This window comes from Muntiacus reevesi, chromosome 1 (assembly GCF_963930625.1).
Source record: "Muntiacus reevesi chromosome 1, mMunRee1.1, whole genome shotgun sequence".
NCBI classification, from domain to species: Eukaryota; Metazoa; Chordata; class Mammalia; order Artiodactyla; family Cervidae; genus Muntiacus; species Muntiacus reevesi.
The window spans coordinates 6533061-6558679 of record NC_089249.1 but is presented as its reverse complement, the minus strand read 5'-3'; the positions used below and the strand labels follow the sequence as shown (position 1 = coordinate 6558679).

General features: G+C 40.3%; 2 protein-coding genes across 2 annotated transcripts in view; one reads left to right on the top strand and one right to left on the bottom strand.

The window, feature by feature from the left end:
- CCDC38 (coiled-coil domain containing 38) overlaps positions 1 to 15326 on the top strand; it is a 36263-nt gene extending 20937 nt beyond the window's left edge. Inside the window, exons 10-18 of the mRNA XM_065937133.1 lie at positions 710 to 732; positions 893 to 902; positions 1660 to 1675; positions 2758 to 2827; positions 4571 to 4722; positions 5901 to 6036; positions 10970 to 11175; positions 12808 to 12904; positions 14849 to 15326. Of these exons, the coding sequence (XP_065793205.1) occupies positions 710 to 732; positions 893 to 902; positions 1660 to 1675; positions 2758 to 2827; positions 4571 to 4722; positions 5901 to 6036; positions 10970 to 11175; positions 12808 to 12904; positions 14849 to 14959 (821 nt within the window). The 3' untranslated portion in view covers positions 14960 to 15326. The remainder of the gene's footprint in view (positions 1 to 709; positions 733 to 892; positions 903 to 1659; positions 1676 to 2757; positions 2828 to 4570; positions 4723 to 5900; positions 6037 to 10969; positions 11176 to 12807; positions 12905 to 14848) is intronic.
- A 662-nt stretch (positions 15327 to 15988) lies between these two features.
- On the bottom strand, positions 15989 to 23537 carry SNRPF (small nuclear ribonucleoprotein polypeptide F). Its single transcript, XM_065937143.1, has 4 exons — positions 23409 to 23537; positions 21426 to 21551; positions 16670 to 16734; positions 15989 to 16118 (listed from the first exon to the last, which is right to left on the bottom strand). Exons 1-4 carry the CDS (start codon positions 23409 to 23411, stop codon positions 16052 to 16054), a joined length of 261 nt encoding a protein of 86 aa, XP_065793215.1. The 5' UTR covers positions 23412 to 23537; the 3' UTR covers positions 15989 to 16051.
- Positions 23538 to 25619: the final 2082 nt, after the last annotated feature.

Below are 25619 nucleotides of genomic sequence, written 5' to 3'. Positions count from 1 at the left end.
CAGATTCTTTACCAGCTGAGCCACAAGGGAAGCCCAAGAATACTGGAGTGGGTAGCCGACCCCTTCTCCAGTGGATCTTCCTGACCCACGAACTGAACCGGGGTCTCCTGCATTGCAGGCGGATTCTTTACCAACTGAGCCACCAGGGATGCCCCCAGTGACCCTAGGGGAGCTGTAAGAAAATATACTGATGTCCGGGATGGATACTCTGACCCCAAAGGAAGTATCTGGGCCAGCAGTGTATTATCCATGGCAAAAACTGACACAGACACTGCACTCTGAATTTCAGGGGCCTCGGGGCCACTCTACTTCTGTGGCATTTTAGAGTCACTGTTTTGCTGTGTTTTAATTACATTTTCACTTTGAGAGAATTACAGATTCACATGCAGTCACAAGAAAAAATGCAGAGAGGTCTCACTATGCTTTACCCAGTTCCCCCAGTAGTAACATCTGTTGCAAAATTGTAGTATAATAGCATGAACAGGATATTGACATCAGTACAGTCAAGATACAGTCAAATACAGAACATCATCATGAGGATTTTCCATGTTGAAGCACAAAGTTATACACAAACGTCACATTCACTTTCTCAGAAAGTTCTCTGCTGCTTAGCTTCTTCATTTACTCAACACGTATTTACTGAGTGCCATATAGGGCCAGAATAAAAAAAAGACAGTCTGTGCTCTCAACAAGCCCACCATCTAGTGAGGAAGACAGACAAGGAGTTTGTCAGTTGCCTCACACCATGATACCATTGGAAGGACAGTCAGGGTCCTCAGGCACGCAAAGGAATGACTCAACCCAGAGGAGAGGTGGGGGGCTGGAGAAGAAGCAGGGGCGGGATCAGTGGACACCCTCCAGGTCAGATGGCATCTAAGCTGCGTCTGGTGAGAGGACGAGGGGTCAGTGGAGAGGGAGGGGCCGGCTGGCAGGAGGGTGGCAGTGTTTGGGTCTGTTCAGAGTGGCTGGGCTGCGGGGTGTGAGTGGACAAGACTAGGCATTGTCCCATGAGCAGGGAAGCAGTTTGGTCATCCCAAATGTGTCTGTGTTTTGTTCCAAGTGCCCTGGGAGTCACTGAAGGTTTTAGCAAGAATGTGACAGAGGCTCAAATCAGATTTCCATTTTAGAAAGTGGGATATGGTAGTGTTTTAGAGAACAGAATAGACAGGAAACAATGGAGAAAACTAGAGGGAGAGGGGCCAGTTAGGAACCTGTGGTCACAGTTCATCAGATGAGAGAGAAAGAGCTGCTCCAGCCGGACAGTGGCGGCCGGAACAGAGAAGGAGAGGCTGTGGGATGCAGCAGGGAAGTGCTACCTACGGGCTTCCCCCAATAAAAAGAGTGGCCACAGACAACGCCCAGACTTCTCATGTGGCAACTGTGTGTGGCGTTGTCATTCAGAGGTGTCAGGAGCACAGTAAGGGGAGCAGGCCTGAGAGGAAAATGAGGAGTGTGGCTTTGGAGGCACTCGTCTGAGCTCTCTGTGGGACGCCCAGGTGGATACTGATGGGCAGCTGGAAGCTGGGCACTCAAGTCCAGAGCTCCGGGGAGTCAGAGAGGTGGGAGGCGGTATGCAGTAGTGGTTGGATCCATCAGAGGGTCAGCCCCAGAGGATGGGGGGAAAGAGAGGGAGGAAGGCTGAGCAAAACAGACTCACAGAAAAGAAACCAAAAAAGTAAGTGTCAGAGAGGTGAACGGTGGCACCCAGTGCTTTCTCAGGGGATGTTTGCCAAGCATCCCTTGACTTCCGTGGCCCTCTCAATTTTCCTGCAGCATACTTCCCATTGCTAAAGGGCAGCTCCAAGTAGGCTATTTTGTCCCTTCAAACTCAGCCTGAACAAAGCAAATGTTCATCTTGTCCTTGTGCTATGCTCAGTCGTGTCCGACTCTTTGTGACCCCGAGGACTGTAGCCCACCAGGCTCCTCTGTCTATGGGGATTCTCCAGGCAAGAATACTGGAGAGGGTTGCCATGCCCTTCTCCAGGGGAACTTTCTGACTCAGGAGTCGAACCTGGGTCTCCTACATTGCGGGGGGCGGGGGGGGGGGGAGGTGGAATTCTTTACAAGCTGAGCCACTGGGGAAGCCCAATCTTGTCCTTATCCTATCCATAAAAGTGTTTTCCTTCCTGTTAGCGTGACCTCCATTACTCCAGGCTCACAGACGGCAAACGCTGAAGTCATCGTGTCTCTTCTCTTTTTGTCCCAGTAGCTCTTTCTATTCTTGGTTCCCATGAATTCTTTCTTTCCTGTGTCTCTAGATTCTCCTCCCGACCCCCAGCCACTGACTTGTTTTCCACCATCACTACAAGCATTACTTACCCAGGTCACACCAACAGCCACTTTACTGCTTCCTTAGCCCCTGCCCTTTTAACATTCCAATCATTTTCAATTTATCCTTCTTAAAGGATTCTTTCAGAGCCACCTTTGCAAGCCACACAACTATTCTTTAAGTATGTATCTCATCACCCACCCCACTCCCCAACCAACATTTCCTCAGCCTGAACAGAAGATATTTTACAGATGCACCTCAAATAATCGGCCCCACGTGGTACCAGCCTTACTTGTGGTTTCTTTGTTTGCATGTGTCACCCTTGTCTGGGAATGAATCTGATTTTCTTTTGCATACTCGTGGAATCCATGGATTCCTGCAATTCCCTAAAAGAACTAGGTTACATTTAGCTTCCAAAAATAACTTAGAAATTGAAAGCAAATCTGTTGATAGAAAATGGCTCAGAAATGGCTCTTTTCCTTTTACAGCCAAACTGAGAGTATCAGTTCAGAAGACAGTTTGGAATGCTTTTTAGATGATGACATGGACTACGATCTGGTAACCAGACTATTTGTCTTGACTTAAATATCGTTTGGTGAAAAGTATAGATGCTTATTTCTTCTTTTGAAATTAAAATGTCCTGTTCCAAATATTCCACAACCTTTCAGAAGAAAATATGATTTTAAAAAATTTATTTATTTACCTGTTTGCACCAGGTTTTAGTTGCAGCATGCGGGATCTTTAGTTGTGGCATGTGGGATCTAGCTCCCTGACCAGGGAACGAACCTGGGCCCTCTGCATTAGCAGCATGGAGCCTTAGCCACTGGACCACCACGGAAATCCCCGAAAATACGATTTTAACACTGTTCTCTAGTTGTATATATAGTTCATGTTTGTCATCAGACGTTTGGTGAAAAATAAATGTCAAGACTTCCCTGGCAGTTTAGTGGTTAAGACTCTACACTTCCACTGCAGGGGGCATGGGTTCGATCCTGGTTGGGGGAACTAAGATCCTGGATGCTGTGAGGCCAAAATATTTTTACAAAATTATAAGTAAATAAGCGTCCTTTAGAAGGTAACAATGTAGGAGATATATATTATCTACAATCTTCCTGTGAAAATAACCACCTTCTGATTATTTATCACTTTATTGGGGCTTGAGATATATTGAGTAGCTGGACTGTGAGATAAACTGACCTTCAACAAAACAGCTCTTTGTGGCTACACGTCTGATTGTGAGCTAATCTCACAACAAAACAGCTCTTTGTGGCTACAGGTCTGATTGTGAGCTAACCTCACCCTAAGTACAGCCACAGAAACTCACAGAAAAGGAACAAAAAACACTTACAAGCATTGTCTGTATACTATATATAACATACCTCATCCAAATCACCTTTGTGTGTGTGGAAAAAGCACAGCTCACCATCTGAACTGGTAAGGTATGATCCTGCAGCGTTAACTGCTGACACTGATGTGTGACAGACCTCTGGAACTTTTTCATCTTGTACAATGGAAACTATACACCCACTGAACAACTGCCCGATGCCTACTCCCTCTGGCCTCTAGCAACCACATGCTATTTTATATTTCTAAGAGTTAGATTACTTTACATGCCTCGTAAAAGTGGAAGCAGTATTTGTCTTTTCCTGAGTGGCTTATTTCATTTAGTCTCCTGTCCTTATGTTCTTCGGGTTCATCCATATTGTAGCAAATCACAGGGTTTCCTTATTTTTTAAGAGTGGATAGGCCATATTTTCTTTATCCATCCATCAATCCATTGATGAACATTTAGGTTGCTTCCACTTCTTGGCTACAGTAAATTTGATGAATGTGGGGGTGCAGATATCCAAGTCATCTTGCTATAAATTAAATTTAAAGTGATATAAACTTATACTTAAAATTTTAGAAAACAGAAAATTATTAAAATGTGGGGAGAAAATGACCTTCACTTAGTCCTCTGTCTTTCCTCATTCTCCTTCTTCTCTCTTGTCTTTCCCTAGAAACTTGCCTTTCCTTTTCCCCTGCTTTCGCCTCCTCCTCCGCTCCATCCCTCTTCTTTCTCTTTTCCTCTCTCTCTTCTTCCTTTCCCCTTCTCTAATAAACTTCATCTCCCCCGCAACACCCAGAGTGTTCTCTTCCCTAAGGCCAGCTCTCACATGGAAGTAGGCTGCGGTCACTGGCTGCCCATGTCTCCCTTGTAATCGGAGCAGCGCTCCTTCACCCGCTGTTTCTTCCCAGATAAGTGGCATGTGTGCAGGTAGCATGTTAAGTGAATTAATGACATTCCTCATTATTGATTAGGAGCCAGAACTGTATTTCAAAGAGCCTGAAGAGTTACTTCAAGTCCTCACAGAGCTGGAAGAGCAGAATCTTACTTTGGTACAATATTCCCAAGATGTAGATGAAAATCTTGAAGATGTAAATAAAAGAGAAAAAGTTATACAGGATAAAATGTAAGTCATGAAAAGCAAGCAGACACTCTGTTAACAAGTCTCCAATCAGAGACGAAGCCCGCCTTCACTTAGGCATGGCCCCGCCTTGTGGTCTCCCAGGCTTTAGGAGGGATTTTTATTAATAGTTCACACGGCAGAATGTAAAAAGTAGGAATTATATTTACACAGAATAGACTGGTTTTAGTTTTAGTCCCTAATCCCTTTCGCTTTTCAAAATATTTTCCTAGCAGGCAAGAATAAGACAATATAGAAAGTTATAAAGAATCAAAATGTCACCTACTGCCTTCCTCTTTGTTCAGTGCAGTTTTACGCTGTCATCTGGCTGACCAAATCATGCTTTGGATGATAATGCTAATAAACTCATTTTCCTTGGCTGTGACTCTCAGCAAAAGTTTTTTCATTACTTAAATATTGTGTCATTTTATAATGTACATATCAATATCAGGGCTATTATAAAAGCAATTTCTGTTGGGAAGGGGGCTGGATTTGATTTCCTTCTACTCTAATACTCATTGTAAAAATGTGCAGGACCTTTTTAGGAAGACTCATATGCACCAGAAGATGTCAATCTTTTTAAATAGCTAAGTCAAACTGCATTGAACTTTGGGACATATTAGAAGAACTTAAAACCATAATCTCATAGTCACCCAGAAAACTACTGTCTCCTTTTAATCCTTGTCTCCTCACTTCCAGTCCTCAGTGTACGGTGCCCCCACCATGACATGGAGGGATGGGGGGGTATGGTTGGGCAGCAAAAGGGGATCTATATCAGAAGCTCTAAGTAAGGAGTCAGGAGTCTCTACTTTTCCCAGTGGCTCCCCAGGTATTCTGATTATCAGTCAGGTTTGAGAACAGTGACATCCTAGGTCACCCAGCCTGGGTTTCCAACACCTCAATTCTATTGCCTTTTCTATTTGGGGGACTCAGGGGAGCCACAAAAGTAGAGGGGTGAGAAAATACTTCCTGATGGACGTTGAAAAGCATCTGTGCATTTATTTTTCTTACTTTAACCTGAAAAATTGCAGGTACTTTGTCGATGTCTTAAAATATGAACTTCTATTTGGTTTACTAGACATAGGATGTTGACACATGATCTAGAGAGTGTTGAAGCTCCTGACTGTGGTTTATTTCACCGAATCATAAATTACAGATAAGGGTCTCTTTCTTCTTTGCAATAGAAACACCAACATAGAGTTTCTTTTGGAACACAAGGAATTGCTCAAGGCCAATTGTGTAAGAGAAGAAGAAAAAGCAGCAGAGTTGGAATTAAGGTCCAGGCTATTTAGTTTTGGAGAATATAACTCGGATGCTCAGGTAATCACTCTGTGCCTGCAGTAATTTTATTTTGGCTCATGGTAACAAGAATCTGCACTCTCTGTGTCTTAAGTATTGGAATAGGAGGATTAAGCAAACCACAAGTCCCAGGTTAATGACAGAGGCTGAAAACCTGCTTGGAAATTACCTTGTTAACATGTAATAGCCAACTTATACAACAGATAGAAATCATTCAATTATCACTGGCACTCTTTTAAAAGGTTACCAAGTATGATGCTGAGATTTCCCCACCTACAAATATATTTGTCTTAGTCAGTATACACATGACTATACATATGAAGTAGTTCACTGCCTGTGATCGTTTTGGTATTAGCTTGAAGGGCAAATAATGAAGACAGGAAGCACTGACTCAGCACTGAATGGAGTCTCTTCCCAACACTGAGCTTGTAATAGGTTGTGACCCCTCCGGGGTCTGCAGAGATCTATCACCAGAGCACCTGTGACATACACTAGTGTGCATACCTGTTTGCATGCAGGTCTCTCCCAGCTGGATGCAAACCCTAGGGCAAGGCTTGTCTTACCCTTCTATTCAGCTAAGTTTAGCAACCTTATAAAGCAGGTGCTTCATAAATGTTTGTTGAATGAATGATCAGCTAGTTTTAAGACCCATAATAAACTCCAGCTAGCATTGGTTTCCTTGTAAAATCTTGAATGAAATAAAAATTCAAAACTCGTATGTGAGACTAATATCACAATTACAGTTATGAACTTGACTTTCAAACAGGGATAGATTTAAGGGGACTCTATCAGAAGATGACTGTGCTCCCTCACCCATAAGCAGGCAGGGTTACAAAAATAAACCTGTTTATGGCTCCACACTTCTTATGTGGTGTAACACCAAGGAAGGAAGGGATGGGGCTGTGCACTGCTAGAGCAAAAAGCATGATGATAGTCACCTTTCAGCTCTTCAATGCAGTCTTTTGTACACCTTTAAAAAAATTGTGGTACAAAATATACATATCATAAAATTGACCATTTAACCATTTCAAACGTACGATTCAGTGGCATTAACTATATTTGCAATGCTGCGTAATCATCACCACTATTTATAGGACTTCTCCATCATCCCAAATAGAAACTCTGTACCCATTAAACAATAATTCCCCAATTCTCCCATCTTCCAGCTTCTGGTAACCTCTGTTCTACTTTCTGTCTCTATAAATTTGTCTGTCTTGTTTAGTCACTAAGTTGTGTTCGACTCTTTTTGCGATCCCATGGACTGTAGGCTGTCAGGATCCTTTCTTTGTCCGTACTTTCTTTCCCATGTAAGAACACTGGAGTGGGTTGCCATTTCCTTCTCCAGGGGATCTTCCCGACCCAGGGATTGAAACCCCGTCTCCTGCACTGGCAGGCGGATTCTTTACCACCGAGCCACCAGAGAAACCCTTGCCTGTTTTCAGTGGTTCATACATATGGAAGTATAGTTTCTGGACTTTTTGTGTCTGGCTTATTTCACTTAGCATGTTTTCAAGGTTCATCCACATTGTAGCATGTGTCAGAAGTCTATTCATTTTGTGGCTAAATCATATTCCTCTATATTTTTATATCATAATTTGTCTATCCATTCTTCTGTCAATGGACACTTGGGTTGTTTTCACCCTTTCAGTCTGTTTTAAATAGTTCTGAAGCTGATTAACATGAAAAATGTCAGGTAGATATCAGTGGTATCTCCCAGTGCCCTCCACAAGCTCCTTTCTTCCAAATTTAGGGTGGCTATGAAAAAAAGTAGTATTTCAATACTCAAACTTTGAGGCAACTCGATCCTGAAATGAAGAAGACAGAATTGATCTGAAAATTACTTTTTAAAATACTATGACATTTTGGTCACAAGTATAATTTTGGCATTCATGTATTATACACTCTGAAAAACTGGGAGTTAATAATTCATAGTGTCTCTTAGAAAAGTGAGATGTTGGGGCAGAGAAGCAGAGCAGGAAAACTGGCAGGGGAAAGTGTTCTTTTCTAAGAATTTCCCAGCTTCCCCACTCCCATTCTTTTCATATACTGAAACGTGCAAAACATGGTCCTTTATGAGTGAATGCCTAATGAGTGAATTAGAGCAGTGCCTAATTCTGATATTCGTAAATTATCATAGGTATTTTGGAGCTATGAGTATTTTGTTCTTTTAAAATTTCCACTCTTAACTGTATTTAATCCCCTAAAAACATTTTTCCTTGATTTAATGTTTTACTTTAAAAACAGTACACAATGTACAACTTTAAATCTAACTCTAATGTAATACTGAAAATTGCACAAATCCCACGTTTCTTTCCCAAGGAATTTACTCACAGTGAGCACACCATGAACCAGCCCCAGCTTTCCACCTGCCCGCTTCTGGTCTCCCCCGTTCAGCCAAGGTCACCACTACCTTGACTCTCACACCATCAACTAACTTTCATGTTTTTGAGCTGTATATAACTGGAATCATTCATATACCCGCTTGTCTGGCTTCTTTCTCTCAAATTATGTTTCTGAGAGTCATACATGTTGTTTCGTGCAGTTGTTTGTTCACTGAACATGAAGTGGAGTGTAAAATATCCCTTTGTTCAATTTGCTGAATGCCCTCTTCTCTGATTCTGTTCTTTGGCACAGGGAGCTGATCGAGTTCAACTGGGAAAGTTGTCTGAGGTCAGCACTTAGCAGAAAGTGAGCTGAATTAGAATGACAGAATCCTTGAGTGGAAAGGATTTTAAATGTCTTCTGGACTTCTCCCCCATCCCCTGTCCACTTCCCATTCATTGCTAAAGGCATCCAGTTCTTGCCCAGAACTCACACCTCCCAAGACCCCGTCCCGCCAGCAGCACGGGCCGCAGCTCCTCCCCTGCTTGCAGCCTCTCTTGGCTGCCTCTCCTCCAAGGTGCTCTGGTTGGGCCCCCCATCTAGTGGCAGTGCAGGAGATGGGCCTACACTTAGCTTCTCTGTCATCTGCAGGCCTATCTATGCCTGTAGCTCCTTTTTTCTAGGCCCTTCTGCTCTGTTGGGCCAGGCCCTCAATCTGTTTTTCATACATCATTCCCCAATCCTGTTCCTTATGCTGTTCTTGTTATCTTAATAAAACATTTCTCCTTGTCTACTCATCTCCTGTTTGACAGGGGAAACTTAAAGTAATAAGACGTGATGAAAGGTTGTTGACCATCCATGTCTACAGTTCTAAATGTTTAAGAGGTTGCCTCCAAAAAACTTCCATCAACTACTAATCATTCTCACATTCAAGATGTTTTCTCAGAATATATACTTTTAGTGACACACACTGCAGTAATCATTTCCATGTCCAATGTACAATATTTTATCCCCTTGATGAGTTACTTTTACTTTTTTCCTTTTATATATTTCTATATATCTAAAATTTCTAAAAAGAATGTGTTGCTAGTATAAACAGGGGATAGAAATGTCATTTAGAAAGGGGGAGAAAAAAGGAGTTTTATGGCAAACAGGACTTTTTTTTTTCGTTTTCCTTTTATTTTATAGATATTTCTCCAAACTTCCTAAAATCATATTTTAAATATAAGTAGGGAGTACAGTAAGTGTTACTGTAGGAGGAAAGAAAGGGGGCTTTATAGTAAATAGGACCATCAGAAAGCTTGTTAAACTAGGTGGGAGAGACAAGCTGTTTGAAGTAAACTATTGGTGACAGGTCTTGATTTGTGACTAAGTGCTGGTAGCTCTGTCATGAGTCTGTGGTTTCAGGAGGGGTTTCCCATGGCTCCTGGAGCCACGGCTGTCTTGAGTATTATTTGCCCATGGCTTTATGGTGATTCTCATCTTCTTGAGCAGAAGCAGGAATGGGGGCAGGATTCTACCAGGAGAACAATTTACTTTGCCCAGAAGTTTATTGAGATCCTTGTATCTGCGAATGCCGGGTATACAGTGGAGACACAGAAAGAGAGCTTTCTTACAGTCCCGAAACATGTTACCTACAAGCTCGAACATCTCTACCAACAGTTAATACGGCGCAGTGGCCAGGTACAGGGCTCAGCAAGGTGTGGCCTACTTCCGCTTAGACTAGAATACTGGAATGGCGTCCAGATGGAGAGAATGGAAACAAAATGCTTTGTAGGCCAGCCTGGGAAGCTGTTTGCTTATAACTTTTTTCCCTCTGAGAATGCATTCATTTATTCAGCAAACATTTATTAAGTGCATAGTTACATGCAAGGTGCTGCTTTAGATATAAGTATAAACATAAGAAATAGCTCCTGCCTTCCAGGCGCTTACAGTCTATAGGGGACAATAAGACATGTATGCAAATAACTGTCAGACAGGATTATAGTGTTAGCAATTAGGGTAGTAAGCACAAAAAAGGGAGTTCACATACTGCTGCTAGGAAATGTACTGAAGTGGGGAAAAAAAGGACTTAAATGTTTATGTAGTGTCTAGTTGAATGGGAATGATACACAAAAACATTCAAGCATCCTATTAAATTACTTTATACCTAGACTGAAGTATTTTTAAAGAAATAATCCAGGGTGTTATTATAGTAATGCTCTATGTGCTGTGCTTAGTCGGTCAGTCGTGTCTGACTCTTTGTGACCCCAGGGACTGCAGCCCCCCAGGCTCCTCTGTTCACTGGGATTCTCCATGCAAGAATACTAGAGTGGGCTGCCACGCCCTCCTCCAGGGGATCTTCCAGACCCAGGGATTGAACCCAGGTCTCCCACACTGTGGCGAGTTCTTTCCCTGAACCACCAGGGAAGCCTGCTCTGACTATAATTTATGACATAAATTGACTGCTGCATTTTTTTTCACCGTTCTGATGTTGTATTAAAGTTTTTCTTTTAAAAAAGGAAGTATTTAGTAGAACATATTAATAAAAGCCTTTTCATTACAATATATTAAAGGGGAATTTTACATTTATTGAATCAACAAGCAAACAGTAATGAGATGTTTTCTGCTCTCCTTTTCTTTTTAATCTCAGGAAAAACTGATAGACTCTCTTAGTAAAAAAATTAACCAAGTATACAAAGTCTGCATTGGAGATGCTGAGGTTGGAAGCCTCAACCCAGTTCAAAAGCTGGTAAAAGTAGAGTCTCGCCTGGTAGAATTGAGTGATCTCATTGACTCCATTCCCAAAGAAAATGTGGAGGCAATTGAGAGGATGAAACAGAAAGAACGACGGCAAAGGTACAGTGACTGTCTTATGATATACATGTAATAAAAGACTTAAACATTAAGGAAGTCTGTTATATGGCAAGTCTCTATTATACACCATATAGACACTGGAATCAAACTCAGACCTGCTGTCCTCATAGAGCTGTTATTTAGTATGGAGATATATTCATCAATATTCTTATGAAATGTCATTACCAGTGGTAAAATGAGCACTGTGAAGGAGAGTTCACCAGGGACAAATGACATAGTTTCAGATGGGCAAGGGGTCCTTCCAGTCTGAAAAAAAGGGAATTTTCAGATTGAACATTCCCTACTTATGAAAATATTCAAAGGATTATCATGTGGAAGGAGAATCATACTTGTGGTGAAAGGGCCTAAGACTAGAATTTCCTTAATTAGAAAACTACAGAGAGATTCAATCTGTGAAGAAATTGTTTGAAAGAGCTAGGTAATGAGGGTTCTTCCTTGGTTCCTAACTGCCAACAAGTAAGTTTCCTTACCTGTAAAATGGCAATGACACTTCTCTCATACAGTTGTTGTGAGGATTGAATTAAATAATCTATGTAAAAGCACTAAGGCATGCTTGGAATACAGTAAGTACTCTAATAGCAGACATTCATATTAGATACTGTTATTGCTTACCACTTTACTGGGGTGTGGGATTTATTGTTCCCCCATATAAAAACAAAGACTAGAATATATTAAGGTGATCCTGATGGGATTTTGTTGAATATGAAGCACACTTTAAAGAAATTATGAGAAATCACTCCTTCCACAAGATGACCTTTCACTTTCACTAAGAACATTTGCACTTTTTAACAGTAGAAAATATATTCTCACTAAAGTGTAATTACAACTATTTCTAGCAGTGAGATTAATATATGAATCTAATCCCAATTATTTACCATTTCAATCAAAAGAATTTTAGTGGATTTTTTTCCCATGGTTTGGAGGCACCTAACGCAATACCTAATTTTGCATAAAAAATGTTCAGTGAATGTTACATTGATAATTATATACATCCATAAAATAGTCATCACTTGGCAAGTGGTTATTCTGCAACAGGCAGTGGACTAGACAGTGTGTATAGGTCATCTCATTTAATTTTATCCTCACAACAACCCTAAAGAGAACAAAGAAAAACAGTATTTCTTGGCCTTGAGGATAACAAAGAGATTTATTGAAAAGTATATTTTTGTGTTTATCAATTGAACTATACACTTGTGACTTGTGTACTTTTCTGCATGTTATACTTCAACAAAAAGGTTTAAACAGGGGAAAATAACTGGAAACTATCAATAATTCAAGTGGCCATCATAAAGATTAATATAAAGTACTGAACTGTAAATGAAATGATGAGAGGGCTCTGTTGAGGTGCTTGCTTTGGACCAAAATCTGGGTAGATTTTGCTTCTTCCAAAACAGTGACATGCACTTTCTTTCCATTTCAACATAAACAGGGTTTGTTCTTGAAATTTCACCTAAATATTCAAAACCCACAATTATGGGGGGAAGACAAAGTATTATTTTCATTTAACCTTAAGGGAGACTTAACAATATTTAGGTAATTCTTTATCAAGAAGTATTGATGTAGATCTTTTTGACTGTGATTTATAGTTAGAACAATGTCTTCCTCTTTTAACAGGCTGCGTGAAGAGAAAATGAGAGAGAAACAGAAACACCAGGAGGAAAGGCTAAAAGCTGCCCTGGAAAGAGCAGTAGCACAACCAAAGAAAAAGAAGGTCTGTGTTTTGTTACTATTAATAGGTCCAGCTACATCAATGTGTGAGGGGTTCTGTAATGTAAAAACAAAATACCTAACTCATTTAATTTATCCAGGTTAAACTTCAGTAAGTCTGCTGACAGTTTCAACTGATCTCTCTGGTTCCTTGTTATTTTTAGAATAATTCAAACTATTGGGTCTACAGTTCTCCATTAAGCTCACTTTTTGGTAAAAGAAACTTCTCCCTCGCTTCTTTAGCTCCAGGTACATGAAACTAGAGAAATGCAAAAATAATAGTGGATTGTATATAACTGGGTATTTTAATTCTCACATTGTGAAAATACTGAGATTTATAGCTGAAGTTAAAATAATTTACCCAGAGTCACTTCAGATTTAGCAGCAGAATCTAAGCAGAAGCCAAGGTTCTTCATATTTCAAGATTACCTGTTCAATAAGAAGTTTAGGATGGGGCAGCTTCCGAGTACATGTGGTCTATTACTCCCCCTGGGTATGAAGGGCCTTTTGTTTTTATATCCCTCTCTTCCTCCTCTGAGTTTGAGTCTGAAATCATATTCCAGGGAAGCAATTTCATAGTTATCTGCAGAACTAATGTGGACTCTGATTCTAACCACAGTCATAGCTAAGGCATAGTGAATGCTTATTATGCTTCTCACAAACCAGTCACTGAAGTACTTAGAAGTTGTGAAGTATGGTAACTGTTAATATTACTATGTTAAAAAAGTGATGATTTTTATTTAAGTGTTTATTTTTTAAAAGGATCTGTACTTACCTAATTCAACTCTGCCTATGAAGATCTGACTTGTCCTCTTCTTCCAAGAGACAATTAGCCAGTTAAAACCCTGCTACCTGTATAAACTATTATTTACTCAGCCCACCAAGTTGAAGTGACCATTGATGAGTTTTATGACCTTTGTATCTCCAATGCCTGGCACACAATGGACAGTCAATAAATGCTTACTAACAGATTAAAAATGAGAATGCAAACTGGGTCTGCAAGAAAACTGGAAAAAAAAAAAATGCTGCTAAGTCAACAATATATGAAGACCTCTGAAAGAGGTTTTCACTCAGAACACTTCATTGCTGGCAGTTTTCTCAGGCAGAAATTAGTAACAAAGGTTATCAAAGGAGACTGGTGCAGGGTGGGGAGGTGGGGGAATCTGACATTAGAGAAGGAATTCAAGGATTCTGGTCCTCTAAGGACATTTTTGTTGTTATAATGCAGGGGGTGGGGATTGCCAGTGCTATTTAGTTCTCTAGAGCCAGGAATGTCACATATACTGCAGTGCAGGGGTGGTCACACAAGGGCTGGTGCCTTTTCTGAGACACAATGGAGATGTCTCATCAGATTTCATGTCCAATACAATAGTTTTTTTATCCTTTTAATTTACACAAATTCAGATATAAAGGCAAAACAAAAATAAAGGGAGAGAAAAAATTCAAAGAGAAAAATTAGCACGACATAAGTTGAATATATGCCCCAGAGAGAATAAATAGGTATGATTCAGGGTGTCTCTAAGCCTCTCCTGGTTGAAACACCTCCAAAAGCCAGGATTTTAAATGCTAGTAACTGTTGCTCCGCATAGGAAAGACAGACTCCTAGCCAGAGAAACTAGCTGCTACTCCTACTGGTGGTTACTGAGAAATGAAGTGTTGGCCTCAAACATGGCTTACCGTATCTGAAACACAAGCTATATGATGACTATCTAAACCCTCCTATTTCCCCATAACACCTAACTGCTCTGTCTTCTGCATACCACGGTACTCCATTTGCTACGTAACTCTGCCTGCGTTTGGACATCCATTAGTCATCAATCTCTTTGTAAATGGATTATTTTAAACTATATTATTCTTTGGGAAAATCAAGTTAATAATTAGTATTCTGGGGTTATACTTCAATAGAAAACAGTTACATGAAAAATATTTTTTTCTTTTGTTTCAGCAGGGAAGACAACTTATCTACCGTTCAAAACCTCCATCTGGTAACAAACATGAACTACTTTTAGTCAAGGATACAAGAACGAAATCCCTGGAGGAAGAGTATTTTTTCACTTGAACAGAAGCAGTTAAGACATTTATTACCAGAATGCCTTAGGCATAATCTGTAGATTTTGCTTTTCAGTCATGGCAATATTCTGCCACACATACAGGCCTAACCAATTTCAGAAATCAGGCCCTTATTCTAAAAGACCCTTATGATTGGAAATGAGTTACATTATTTTGTTGAAGACTTTTATTATCCATATCCTAACCATTATTTTATATAGCTAAACATTTATACCTTCTGTTGTCCCAGTTGGGGATACACATCCACAGCTACTTCGTTAATGTGACTATATGGCAGGTGACCATTTAAGAGCAATAATGGCATTCTGACAACATGAGACTTTAAATAATTTTTTTTCAACTGATCCAGAGCAAAATTCATAATATACATTTTATCACCATGAAGTATACATTTTAACAATGTACAACTCTAAAATACTGATATTGAGGAGTTTAAAACTTAAATGAAAACCACTACATTATGTAGTCTGAACATGACCAACCTTGAGATTGATTTCTAATTCACATTAAGGTGTTCTGTTCAGAAAACTTAATTCTCTTAAGTGAACAAACCACAGGCCTTTAGCTTGCATTTGATGTCACAATTTCTGTTGTATTCTATACTCAAAACTATTTTAATTTTCAGGTGGTGTTTCAATTTTAGCTGTAATGTATACATCATTTAGCTTACACTGATATAGTGTTAACGTATAATTTATTGACTACTGAGTAAAATAACACAATCTATATGAATTCTAGGAAAATATTTAACTTTATATATGTCAAAGGTGGCTCAAAAATAAAAAGGTCTCAGTTAATATACAATTCCAAGGGCTGAAATCCACTTTCACAAACATTTATAAAGAATATAAATAAATTTCTCTCATAGAAAAAAAAAATACAGCATTGGGTTTACATGAAAACACACTTGAATAAAGTTTGGTAGTTTTTAAAGCATTAGTTCTGTGAATAATCTTTGAACTGTTTCATCTGAATATGCAAGTAAGTATCTGAACATGAATAGCCGCTCACAGTCAAATTGAAAACCAAACAGATTTTTATTGTCTACAAATATATATAAAAAAGTTCCCCCCCAAAGATGCTATTCTCTCATTTCCCCATCTTCTTCTTCTTCTTCAACACCCCTGATATAAAGGACATTATTACACCTGTAAACAGAAAGACACCATTTTGTTGTTTCAACAAGAAACCATGTAAGATCTGAATTATTACTAGATTTTTTTCATTACAAAAATATTAACGTTAAAATTACAACACATCATTTCTCTTTTTAAAAGATGATCTTTGGTTGTTATAGAGCACACAGTACTATTTTTATGCAATGTGGTTGTTAAAATGACTAGAATTTAGAGGTGTAAAACTAGTTCTAGAAAGTTTAAAATACAAATACCTAACAGCTGACAGACCCACCCAAAATTCAAAATCAAGTTCTTGCAACTAAAACCACTGAAATAGGCACAGTTAAGAGCTACAAAGTTTAACATCCACACTACAAAAACCTTAAGAATGAACACCTCCAAAGTATTGCTGCTTTGCCAAGTTTAACAATTTCATGACTCTTGAAGTCTAGTTGTAGCGTTTTATTCTAAATTAATAGTAGTTAGAAAAAAAATAAGTCTCAGATTGAGGCACTAATAATTTAAACATGTATTTCTAATGCTCATCACCAAGTCCTTATATATACTACTGACATTGTTACCTTATTAAAACTTCACCCAGATGTCCAGACAATGCTCCATCTATGTATTCTTCTGTGTTTGCAAGCTTTAAATAAGAAGAAAATGTATTATCATACCAGAGGAAAACAGTATTATATACCTAACCCTGGTGAGAGAACTTATTAACTGAGACCTTTCTGTACCAATGACGTATATTTATCTACAACAATTAGGTTAGCTTTCCAATACTACTGTAGTCCTTTTTGGTTTCATGTAAAACATTAAGTAAAGTTAACACTGATGGATGTAGAACTAATATATAATAAAGCTTGTTTCAACACAATTTTAAAAATCTCTCAGTAATGTATATTTCTATTAAACATTAACATGTCAGGAATTCTCCAATTTATGAGTAAGCTTCAATAATTCAGTTCTAAAGAACTAGACAGTAACTTTTCTTGGGGTAACAACATTGTATCAATCATACTGAGGAACCCAATGGGTATAAAAGCTATGGTTAAAATGCCAAATACTCTTATATTATTCAACAACCAAACTAAAGAACTGAATAAGGGTTTAAAAAAATATGTGCTAACAAACAGGAAAAAAAAGTTCTTAAGAGGAGGTTAAATAATTAAGAGCGACCTTTATGGTTATTTTAGAGAACTCTATTATTTCTAACTTTACATCAAAATGTTTAGCTTTCCTTCTACATATAGTTAATAAACTTGTGAATTAAAAAAAATTACAGTCAGTGCTACTGGGACTCAAAAAACAAATGAACAGGAAAGGAAACAAGTAAATTTCCATCAAAAACTAGGTAAGTGGGCAAAGGGAAAGAAAAACAAGGAGTAGAGAGGATGCTAGGTAAAGCATTTAGAACACGTTAATGAATCAGTCATGCTCCTGGATCCTGTTCCTTCTCCTAGGCAACAAAAACAACCTCGCAGAGGATATGGTTTTGCCTGGAACTACTGCCGACAGTTTTGTATGCAAAAGATCAACCAGCTTTTTTTAAAAAGTGATTATCTCCAGCAGATATTCATCAACATTTAACCGGCTTCTAAATTATACAATGAGGCTTCAAAGGCCTTCTACCACATTTTTTTTAAACTGAACTAAGGCTGATTTACATTACTGTGCTAGTTTTGAGTGTACAGCAAGATGATTCAGTTACACAAACATTTTTCAGATTCTTTTCCGTTACAGGTTACTACAAAATACAGAGTAGTTTTAGTTCCTTGTGCTATACATAAAATCCTTGTTTATCTAGTTTACATATCGTGGTGTGTATCTGTTAACCCCAAATTCCCAATGTATCCCTCTCCGTCCTTCCCTTTGGTAACCTAAGGTGTGTTTCCCCTGTCTCTGAGTCCCTTATGTAAACATGTTCATTTGTATCATTTTTTTATATTCTACATTTTCCTCTTTAAGACTTAACCCTGGGGTGCATGTATCTTTTTGAATTAGTTTTCTCTGGATATATGCCCAGGAGTGGGATTACTGGATCATATGGTAACTCTATATATTTTAGCTTTTTAAGGACCCTTCATACTATTAGAGGATGTGCCAATTTACATCCTGACCAACAGTTTAGGAAGCTTCCCTTTTCTCTACACCCTCTCCAGCATTTATCATTTGTAGACCTTTAAATGATGGCCATTCTGACTGGTATGAGGTGACACCTCATTGTAGTCTGATTTGCATTCTCTAATAATTAGTGATGCTGAGCATCTTTTCATGTGCCTGTTAGCCATCTGTATGTTTTCTCTGGAGAAATGTCTAGGTCTTCTGCCACTTTTTTTTTTTTTTTTTTACATTGAGCTGTATGAGCTGTTTGTATATTATCACATTTTAAATAAAATCCAAAAGTCGTACTATCACTTAAAAGGCATTCCATGACTACCACTCCAACTTCTCTATCATACTTATTAACTACTCTGCCCTGGCCTTCTTGCCAAGCCTTGAACAGAAAAAGCATGTTTCTGTCACACAGCCTTTGCAACTTTCTGTTCCCTCAAATTGGGATGCTCTTTCCCAAGAAAGGTCTTCCCTGATAGCTCAGTTGGGAAAGAATCCACCTGCAATGCAGGAGATCTCCGTTAGATTCCTGGATCGGGAAGATCTGCTAGAGAAAGAATAGGCTACCCACTCCAGTATTCTTGAGCTTCCCTTGTGGCTCAGTTGGTAAAGAATCCGCCTGCAATGTGGGAAACCTGGGTTGGGAAGAACCCCTGGAGAAGGGAAAGGCCACCCACTCCAGTATCTTGGACTAGAGAATTCCGTGACCTATATAGTCCATGGGGTCGCAAGCAGTCAAACACGACTGAGCGACCTTCAGTTTCACAGATAGTCTTCACTCACTCACTCAATTCTGGTCTCTGCTTAAATTTACTTCCTCAGAGAGGCTTTCCCTGGCTATCCCATCTGATACTGTACACTCCTGTCACACTATTCCATTTCTGCTTTCCTTTTCTTCAGAGCATCTACCATTACCTGATATCACACTATAAAACCATCTTCCATCACTAAAGCACAAAACTTCGTGAGGACAGCAACTTTGTTTTGTTCACTGATATATTCAGTGCCAGTGAACAAACTCAGAAAAGCATCACTGATGTGGTTAGTTACTCAGAGATAACATTTCATAACTCTCTCTGGTTCACTAGAAAGCTACATTACTTCTAAAACCAAATATTTGGCAGGTATTTTTTTTTATTCCTTTCTTTTAATGAGATAGCATTCTTACAGCATAAAATTCTCTTCAAGTGTACAAGTCAGTGATTTTTAGTATATTCACAAACTTGTGTAATCAACCACCATGTCTGCAACATTTTTAGCACAATGGGTCTAGTCTTCCAATTTTTCTATAGCCCTGGTAAACGATGACTGCTTAGGTAATTTTCCAGGAACTTCGAGCACCTGGGCATGGTCTGTTCGGGTAGTAAACTCTAGATTAAGGGAAATCTCAGCTTTGAGCCTATAAGTGCTCCTATTAGTATTCACTTAAAAACATAACCAGTATAGAACACATGGAGTCACGATTGGACTGACCACCTATTTGCTGCTGCTACTGCTATGTCACTTCAGTCGTGTCCGACTCTGTGCGACCTCATAGACAGCAGCCCACCAGGCTCCCCCATCCCTGGGATTCTCCAGGCAAGAACACTGGAGTGGGCTGCCATTTCCTTCTCTAATGCATGAAAGTGAAGTCGCTCAGTCGTGCCCGACTCTTTGCGACCCCATGGACTGCAGCCCACCAGGCTCCTCCATCCATGGGATTTTCCAGGCAAGAGTACTGGAGTGGGGTGCCATTGCCTTCTCTGGACCACCTATCTAGGTACCCTTTAAAATTCATTCATCAGTCATTAATCAGTCACACAAATACCTGTGCTTCAGGAAAATATAACCTCAAATATTTTCTTCAAAAAAGTGGCTGGAAACTACTAGTATTAAGCAACAAAAAACAAACACCACAATTTAAAAATGGCCAAAGGACATGAATAGGCATTTTCCTCAAGATATGTAAATAACCAGTAAGCACATAAATAGGTCTCAACATCATTAATCATTAAGGAAATACAAATCAAAACAATGAGCTACTACTTGACATTACTAGGATGACTACTATTATAAAAACAGAAAACAAGTGTTGGTGAGGATATTAAGAAATTGGATCCCTCATCCATTGCTGGTGGAATGTATAGTGGTGCAGCTGCTATGGAAAAGTCTGGCAGTTCCTCAAAAAATTAAAGAATTACCATACTGAAAGTAGAGACTATTAACTGATACATGTGCACCTATGTTCACTGCATTATTCACAATAGTCAAAAGGTGGAAACAATCCAAATATTCAACAACAGAAGAATGAGTAAAATGAGGTATATACAGTAGACCCTTGAACAATAGAGGTTTGAACTGCATGGACAAGTTGATGCAGAACCGCGATATGGAGAACTAACTATGTACCCCAAGCATCTGTGGAGTTCAGTGTCCCCAGCAGGTCCTGGAACCAACGCCCCAAGATACTAACGGACTGCTACACACAATGGAACATTACTTCAACCACAAAAAGGGATGCAATTCTGATACATGCCACAACATGGATGGACCCTGAAAATACCACGCTGAATGAAATAAGCCAGACACGAAAGGACAAATATTTTAAGATTTCACTTATATGAGGTACCTAGAATAAAGACAAAAAGTGTTTACCAGGAGGCAGAGGGAATGGGAAGTTCTTGTTTAATGGGCATAGAGTTTCACTTTGGGATGATGAAAAAGCTCTTGAAATGGATAATGGTGATGGATGCACAACAGTGTGAATATAGTTAATGCCACTGAGTTGCACACTTGAAAATGATTAAAATGGTAAATTTTACATTATACATTTTAAAATCACAAATAAACACAAAGTGTAAAACCTGGCTGAAACATTTACAGTAGCTAATTTAACAGACACATAGTCAGTTCATCAATTCCTTTGGTTGGTCTGTTTTCTTCCTCAAGAATTGACTTTATCAAATTACTTTGATGTTATACATTTAGCACTCATCAAAAGACTTCACTTGAAAAGCTTCTCTCAGAGCTAAGTGCTGCAAAAATGTGTGCTTTTTCTGTACACTCTAGTTTATCTGTCTTATCGCACTATGAACCAAATGTCTGAGCTCTTACTTGTAAACACTAGAAGTGAAATCTGTGCCCAATCTCACACATAGTGATCACAGTTACAGCATCCTCCCTGGCCTTATTCCTGAATTTTGCTTTATTTTTGTCAGTTATAACTCGTCAGCTCACCTGCATGTTCATATAGCCATCTACAGACACCAGGTAGCCTTTGTACTCCATTCCCCATTTAAGCTTCACCATTACCGGCTTTCCTGTTAATCCGTTGAGGAAAGGTTTGGGGTTGAGGGGCAAACTCTGCATAAAGAACAACAACAAGAAAAGAATCCAATTTGATTAATTCTCTTCTTTATTAAACCACCAATACTTTATGGTGTCCAAATGAAGCAAACTCTTGATTTTCTCTCACTTTATTACATAATTTTCACTTTTGTTGAAGAGCTTCAGAGAAATTAAAATACCTAGTCAGCCAATTTCATCTTCAACCCACCAAAACTTAAAGAAGTATGCATTGTTGACTTAAGAAACACTGAATACCTAATATACATCACTCATTGTTCCAAGGCCACAAAGAAACAAAGGTAAAGGCAAAAATGGAAAAGAAAAAAGAGCAGATGACAGTCCCTGTTCTCATGAAGCCCACTGTGGGAGGGTCAAAACACACAAATAGACAATTATTTTGCAATGTAGTAAGAGGAAATATGCTGCGTACAAGGATACGAAACATCTGGGTTTTTTAAAACCAAAGGGAGGATTGCCTGAAACAAGTAGTGCCCTTGTTTTAAAGGATGAGAGGTATTTCCGGAGGGAAAAGGGCTGATCTAGGCAGGGTGGGCTACCTCTGTAAAAGGAGGGAATAGTGAATCAATAAGGTGATCTCTGGGACATAGGAGTTAGTTCTGTGTGAGGCCACAGGGGCAGATCTCGCTCCACAGCTTTTCACTTCGAATTCCAGGAGATAGGATTGGCTCTTCTTTGACTTGCAGTGTCTCCTACCTATGGGCAATCGCTAAACTTGTTTATTCAGCAAACCAATGGTATCCCCAGTCAATTCAGACTTTATTCCCTTTCCTCATCAGCTCAAAGAAGGAAAAGAACCAAGAAACTTGGCTACTGAAGTCCTCTTAGAATAAACATATTCGGGGTGATTTCAGGTGGGTCTCCAACTTTCACTCTTGTCTTTCTCCAACTTACCAGCCACAAGGTAAATATTATTTTTATCTTATCTCTGCTTCAAAATGCTTCAATGGCTTCCTAATGCACTTGGGAGTAGAATCCAGAACCCCTCAAAAAGCCTAAGAAGCCAAGTGGCTGTAGCCTGCTCTCAATAATTTCGGTTTAGAGGCTGTGCTCCTGACCCCTGAGCTGGGCGTTCATACACTTCTTCCTGCTCTTTAAGGAGCTGTATTCTCATAACGCTTAGGTTTCAGGTTAAATCCCTCCTCCAAGAGCTGCACACCGTAACCACCCTTCCTGACTACCTCGGCAGCCCTTCACAGCACCCTGACTGCGCCCTTCTCAGCACTTAACATCACTTGAAAGTACACATTTATCGTTATTTGATTAACGCCTTTCTCCCATACCGACTGAATTAACCTAGGGCACGGTCCGCATCAATACTTTTCACCCTACATTCCAAGCCTATATTACTATAACTGTATTTCTATATTCCTAGAACTAATTTCACCCTACATTCCTAGAACTTTTACCGGGCCCAGGCCCTGGTAGGTAGCAGGCGCTCAGTAAACATCTGCTAAATGAACAAAATCATTTGAGAATACTCAAAGGCTGGGCTCAGTATTCCAAAAGGCTGTGGGGCCTCCCAACATCACTGGACGAAACAGGATTTTGGAGTGCGTAAAGTGGGACGTGCAAAGTCGCTTTATCTTTACCCCGACCCAAGGGCCCCAGGCAGCAAGAACACCTCAGGCTCAGATTCAAACGAAGAGGAAGGAGGCAGGAGCACTCCTAGGGAGCGAAAAACAGGGCTTCGGAAGGAGGGCGCGCCTCAGACAACCAGGGCGTGGAGAAAGAGCCGGCCACCCGGCCCGCGGCGCCTCACGCGGATGAATGGGAAGCGCGCGAAACCACCGCCAGGCCCGGCGAGCCTCCCTCTCTCTCACACGCAGCTCCGGTCGTTCTCTTTCTCCTTACCATCGCGACTACCGCAGCAGTAGTGGGGAAACGCTGTGGGCTACTCGCCGCCGACGCAACTGTCGTGGGACCCTCGAGACTGAAGTAACCACACAGGGCTGTAAGAGAAATGGCCGCCAAATAGCAGCATGACCTTTCACCTCAGACTACCGCTCTTCTGGCTTCTGTGATTGGACTCAAAGAGATGCACGCTGATTGGAGGAAGTGGCTGGTCTGTCTCCTGGCAACCATAGGCGCCAACGGGTGCGTACCTTCCCGGTAGCGAGCGGCCACGGGAAAACAAGCTAGTTCGCTCTGCCGGAAGAATGAGTACCTGCGACGCAGCAAAGGCAGTGAGACGCTCATCTTACCTCGAGGGTTTGTTGCGGACCCTGTAGAGGGATCGTGATTTCTCGCCAGCTTGGCCAGCGGGAGTTTCCTTGGTGGCTCAGATGGTGAACAGCCTGCCGGCAGTGCGGGAGACCCTGGTTCCATCCCGGGTTTGGGAAGATCCTCTGCAGAAGGAAATCGCAACCTACTCCAGTATTCTTGCCTGAAAAATCCCATGGACGGAGCAGCCTGGCAGACTACAGCGCATGGGCTCGCAAAAAGTCTGACACGACTAAGCGACTTCACGTTCTACTTTCTACTTCTAGCTGGTGGGGGCCCCCTTAGTCCTTGTACACCTGGGAGAACGAGTTTGGGACTCCGGAGTTAGAAGCAAGATTGGATAGACTTAAGGGAGCTGAAACTCAGAGAAGATCAAGTGCAGAATATATTTCAGATGAAGTCTAGAATATGGCGCGGTGGTCTTCCCTCACATCTCTTTCTTCTGCCTTGGGGGCAGAGGCCCACAACAGTCTTTTATACTGCATTTATAGTTGAGTTGGAGGATGTTCATACTATCGCGGATGAATCCTTTTAATAAAAACAGTGGAATTGTTGGGTCATCTGGTAATTCTGTACTTGAATTTTTGTACCAGTCTGCTTTCCCCAATGCCTGCACCATTTTATGTTCCCACTAGCAATGTGTGAGATTTCTAACTTCACTATCTCACCAACACTTAACATTAAAAAATATTATCATAGTTATCCCGTGTGCTAAGTCACTTCGGTTGTGTCCAACTCTTGGGACCCCAAGGACAGTAGCCCTCCAGGTTCTTTTGTACATGGGATTTTCCAGGCAAGAATATTGGAGTGGGTTGCTGTTTTCCTTCTCCAATAGTTATCCGAGTAATCCTACTAATAAGCCATCTCACTGTGGCTTTGATTTGCATTTCCCTAATGACTAATGATGTGAGCATCTTTTCATGTGCTTGTTGGATTCTTGTATATTTTTGGATAAATGTCCAAGTTTTATGTTCTATTTCTGGAATCCTTGAATGAATTGTCTAATTTAAAATCAGACTAAGTTTTTTAAAATAAAAGGAAAAATCATTTAATTATTCTGGGTCTCATTTTCTTCATTTATACAGTTTTGGACTAGATCAGTTTTCAACCTCACTGCTGCTGACATTTTCGGCCAAACAGTTCTTGCTGTGGGTGGGGCTTGCCCTTTGATTGTAGAATGAATGGATCGCAGCAGCATCTTCAGCCTCCACCAACTAGATGCCACGTGCAACCCCGTCCCTCCAAGTTGTCGCAACCAAGAATATCTCCAGGTATTGCCCAGCATCCTCTGGGTGGCACAGTTGTCCCCCATTGAAAACTTCTGGATTAGATCAATGGTTTATGAACATAGGCCACAGACTTGGCTCACTTAGCAGGTAGTATTAAGGCTTTACAAACTATTTTTTATTATTTAAAAGTAAACAAAACAACTAACAAATGGTACATTTAATCAGTTCAGTCAGTTCACCCGCTTAGTCGTGTCCGACTCTTTGTGACCCCATGGACTGCAGCACTGCAAGGCTTCCCTGTCCATCACCAACTCCTGGAGCTTACTCAAACTCCTGTCCATTGAGTTAGTGATGCCATCCAACCATCTCATCCTCTGTCATCCCCTTCTCCCGACTTCAATCTTGCCCAGCATCAGGGTCTTTTCCAATGAGTCAGTTCTTCATATCAGGTGGCCAAAGTATTGGAGTTTCAGCTTCAGCATCAGTCCTTCCAATGAACACCCAGGACTGATCTCCTTTAGGATGGACTGGTTGGATCTCCTTGCAGTCCAAGGGACTCTCAAGAGTCTTCTCCAACACCACAGTTTGAAAGCATCAATTTTTCGGCACTCAG

Excerpts from the sequence above, each read along its gene's own strand:
- SNRPF (XM_065937143.1), bottom strand. Across the intron at positions 16,735-21,425 it reads ATGGCTATATGAACATGCAG|CTTGCAAACACAGAAGAATA; the intron begins GTGAGCTGACGA and ends TCTTATTTAAAG. Across the intron at positions 16,119-16,669 it reads CTGGGTGAAGTTTTAATAAG|GTGTAATAATGTCCTTTATA; the intron begins GTAACAATGTCA and ends TTCTGTTTACAG.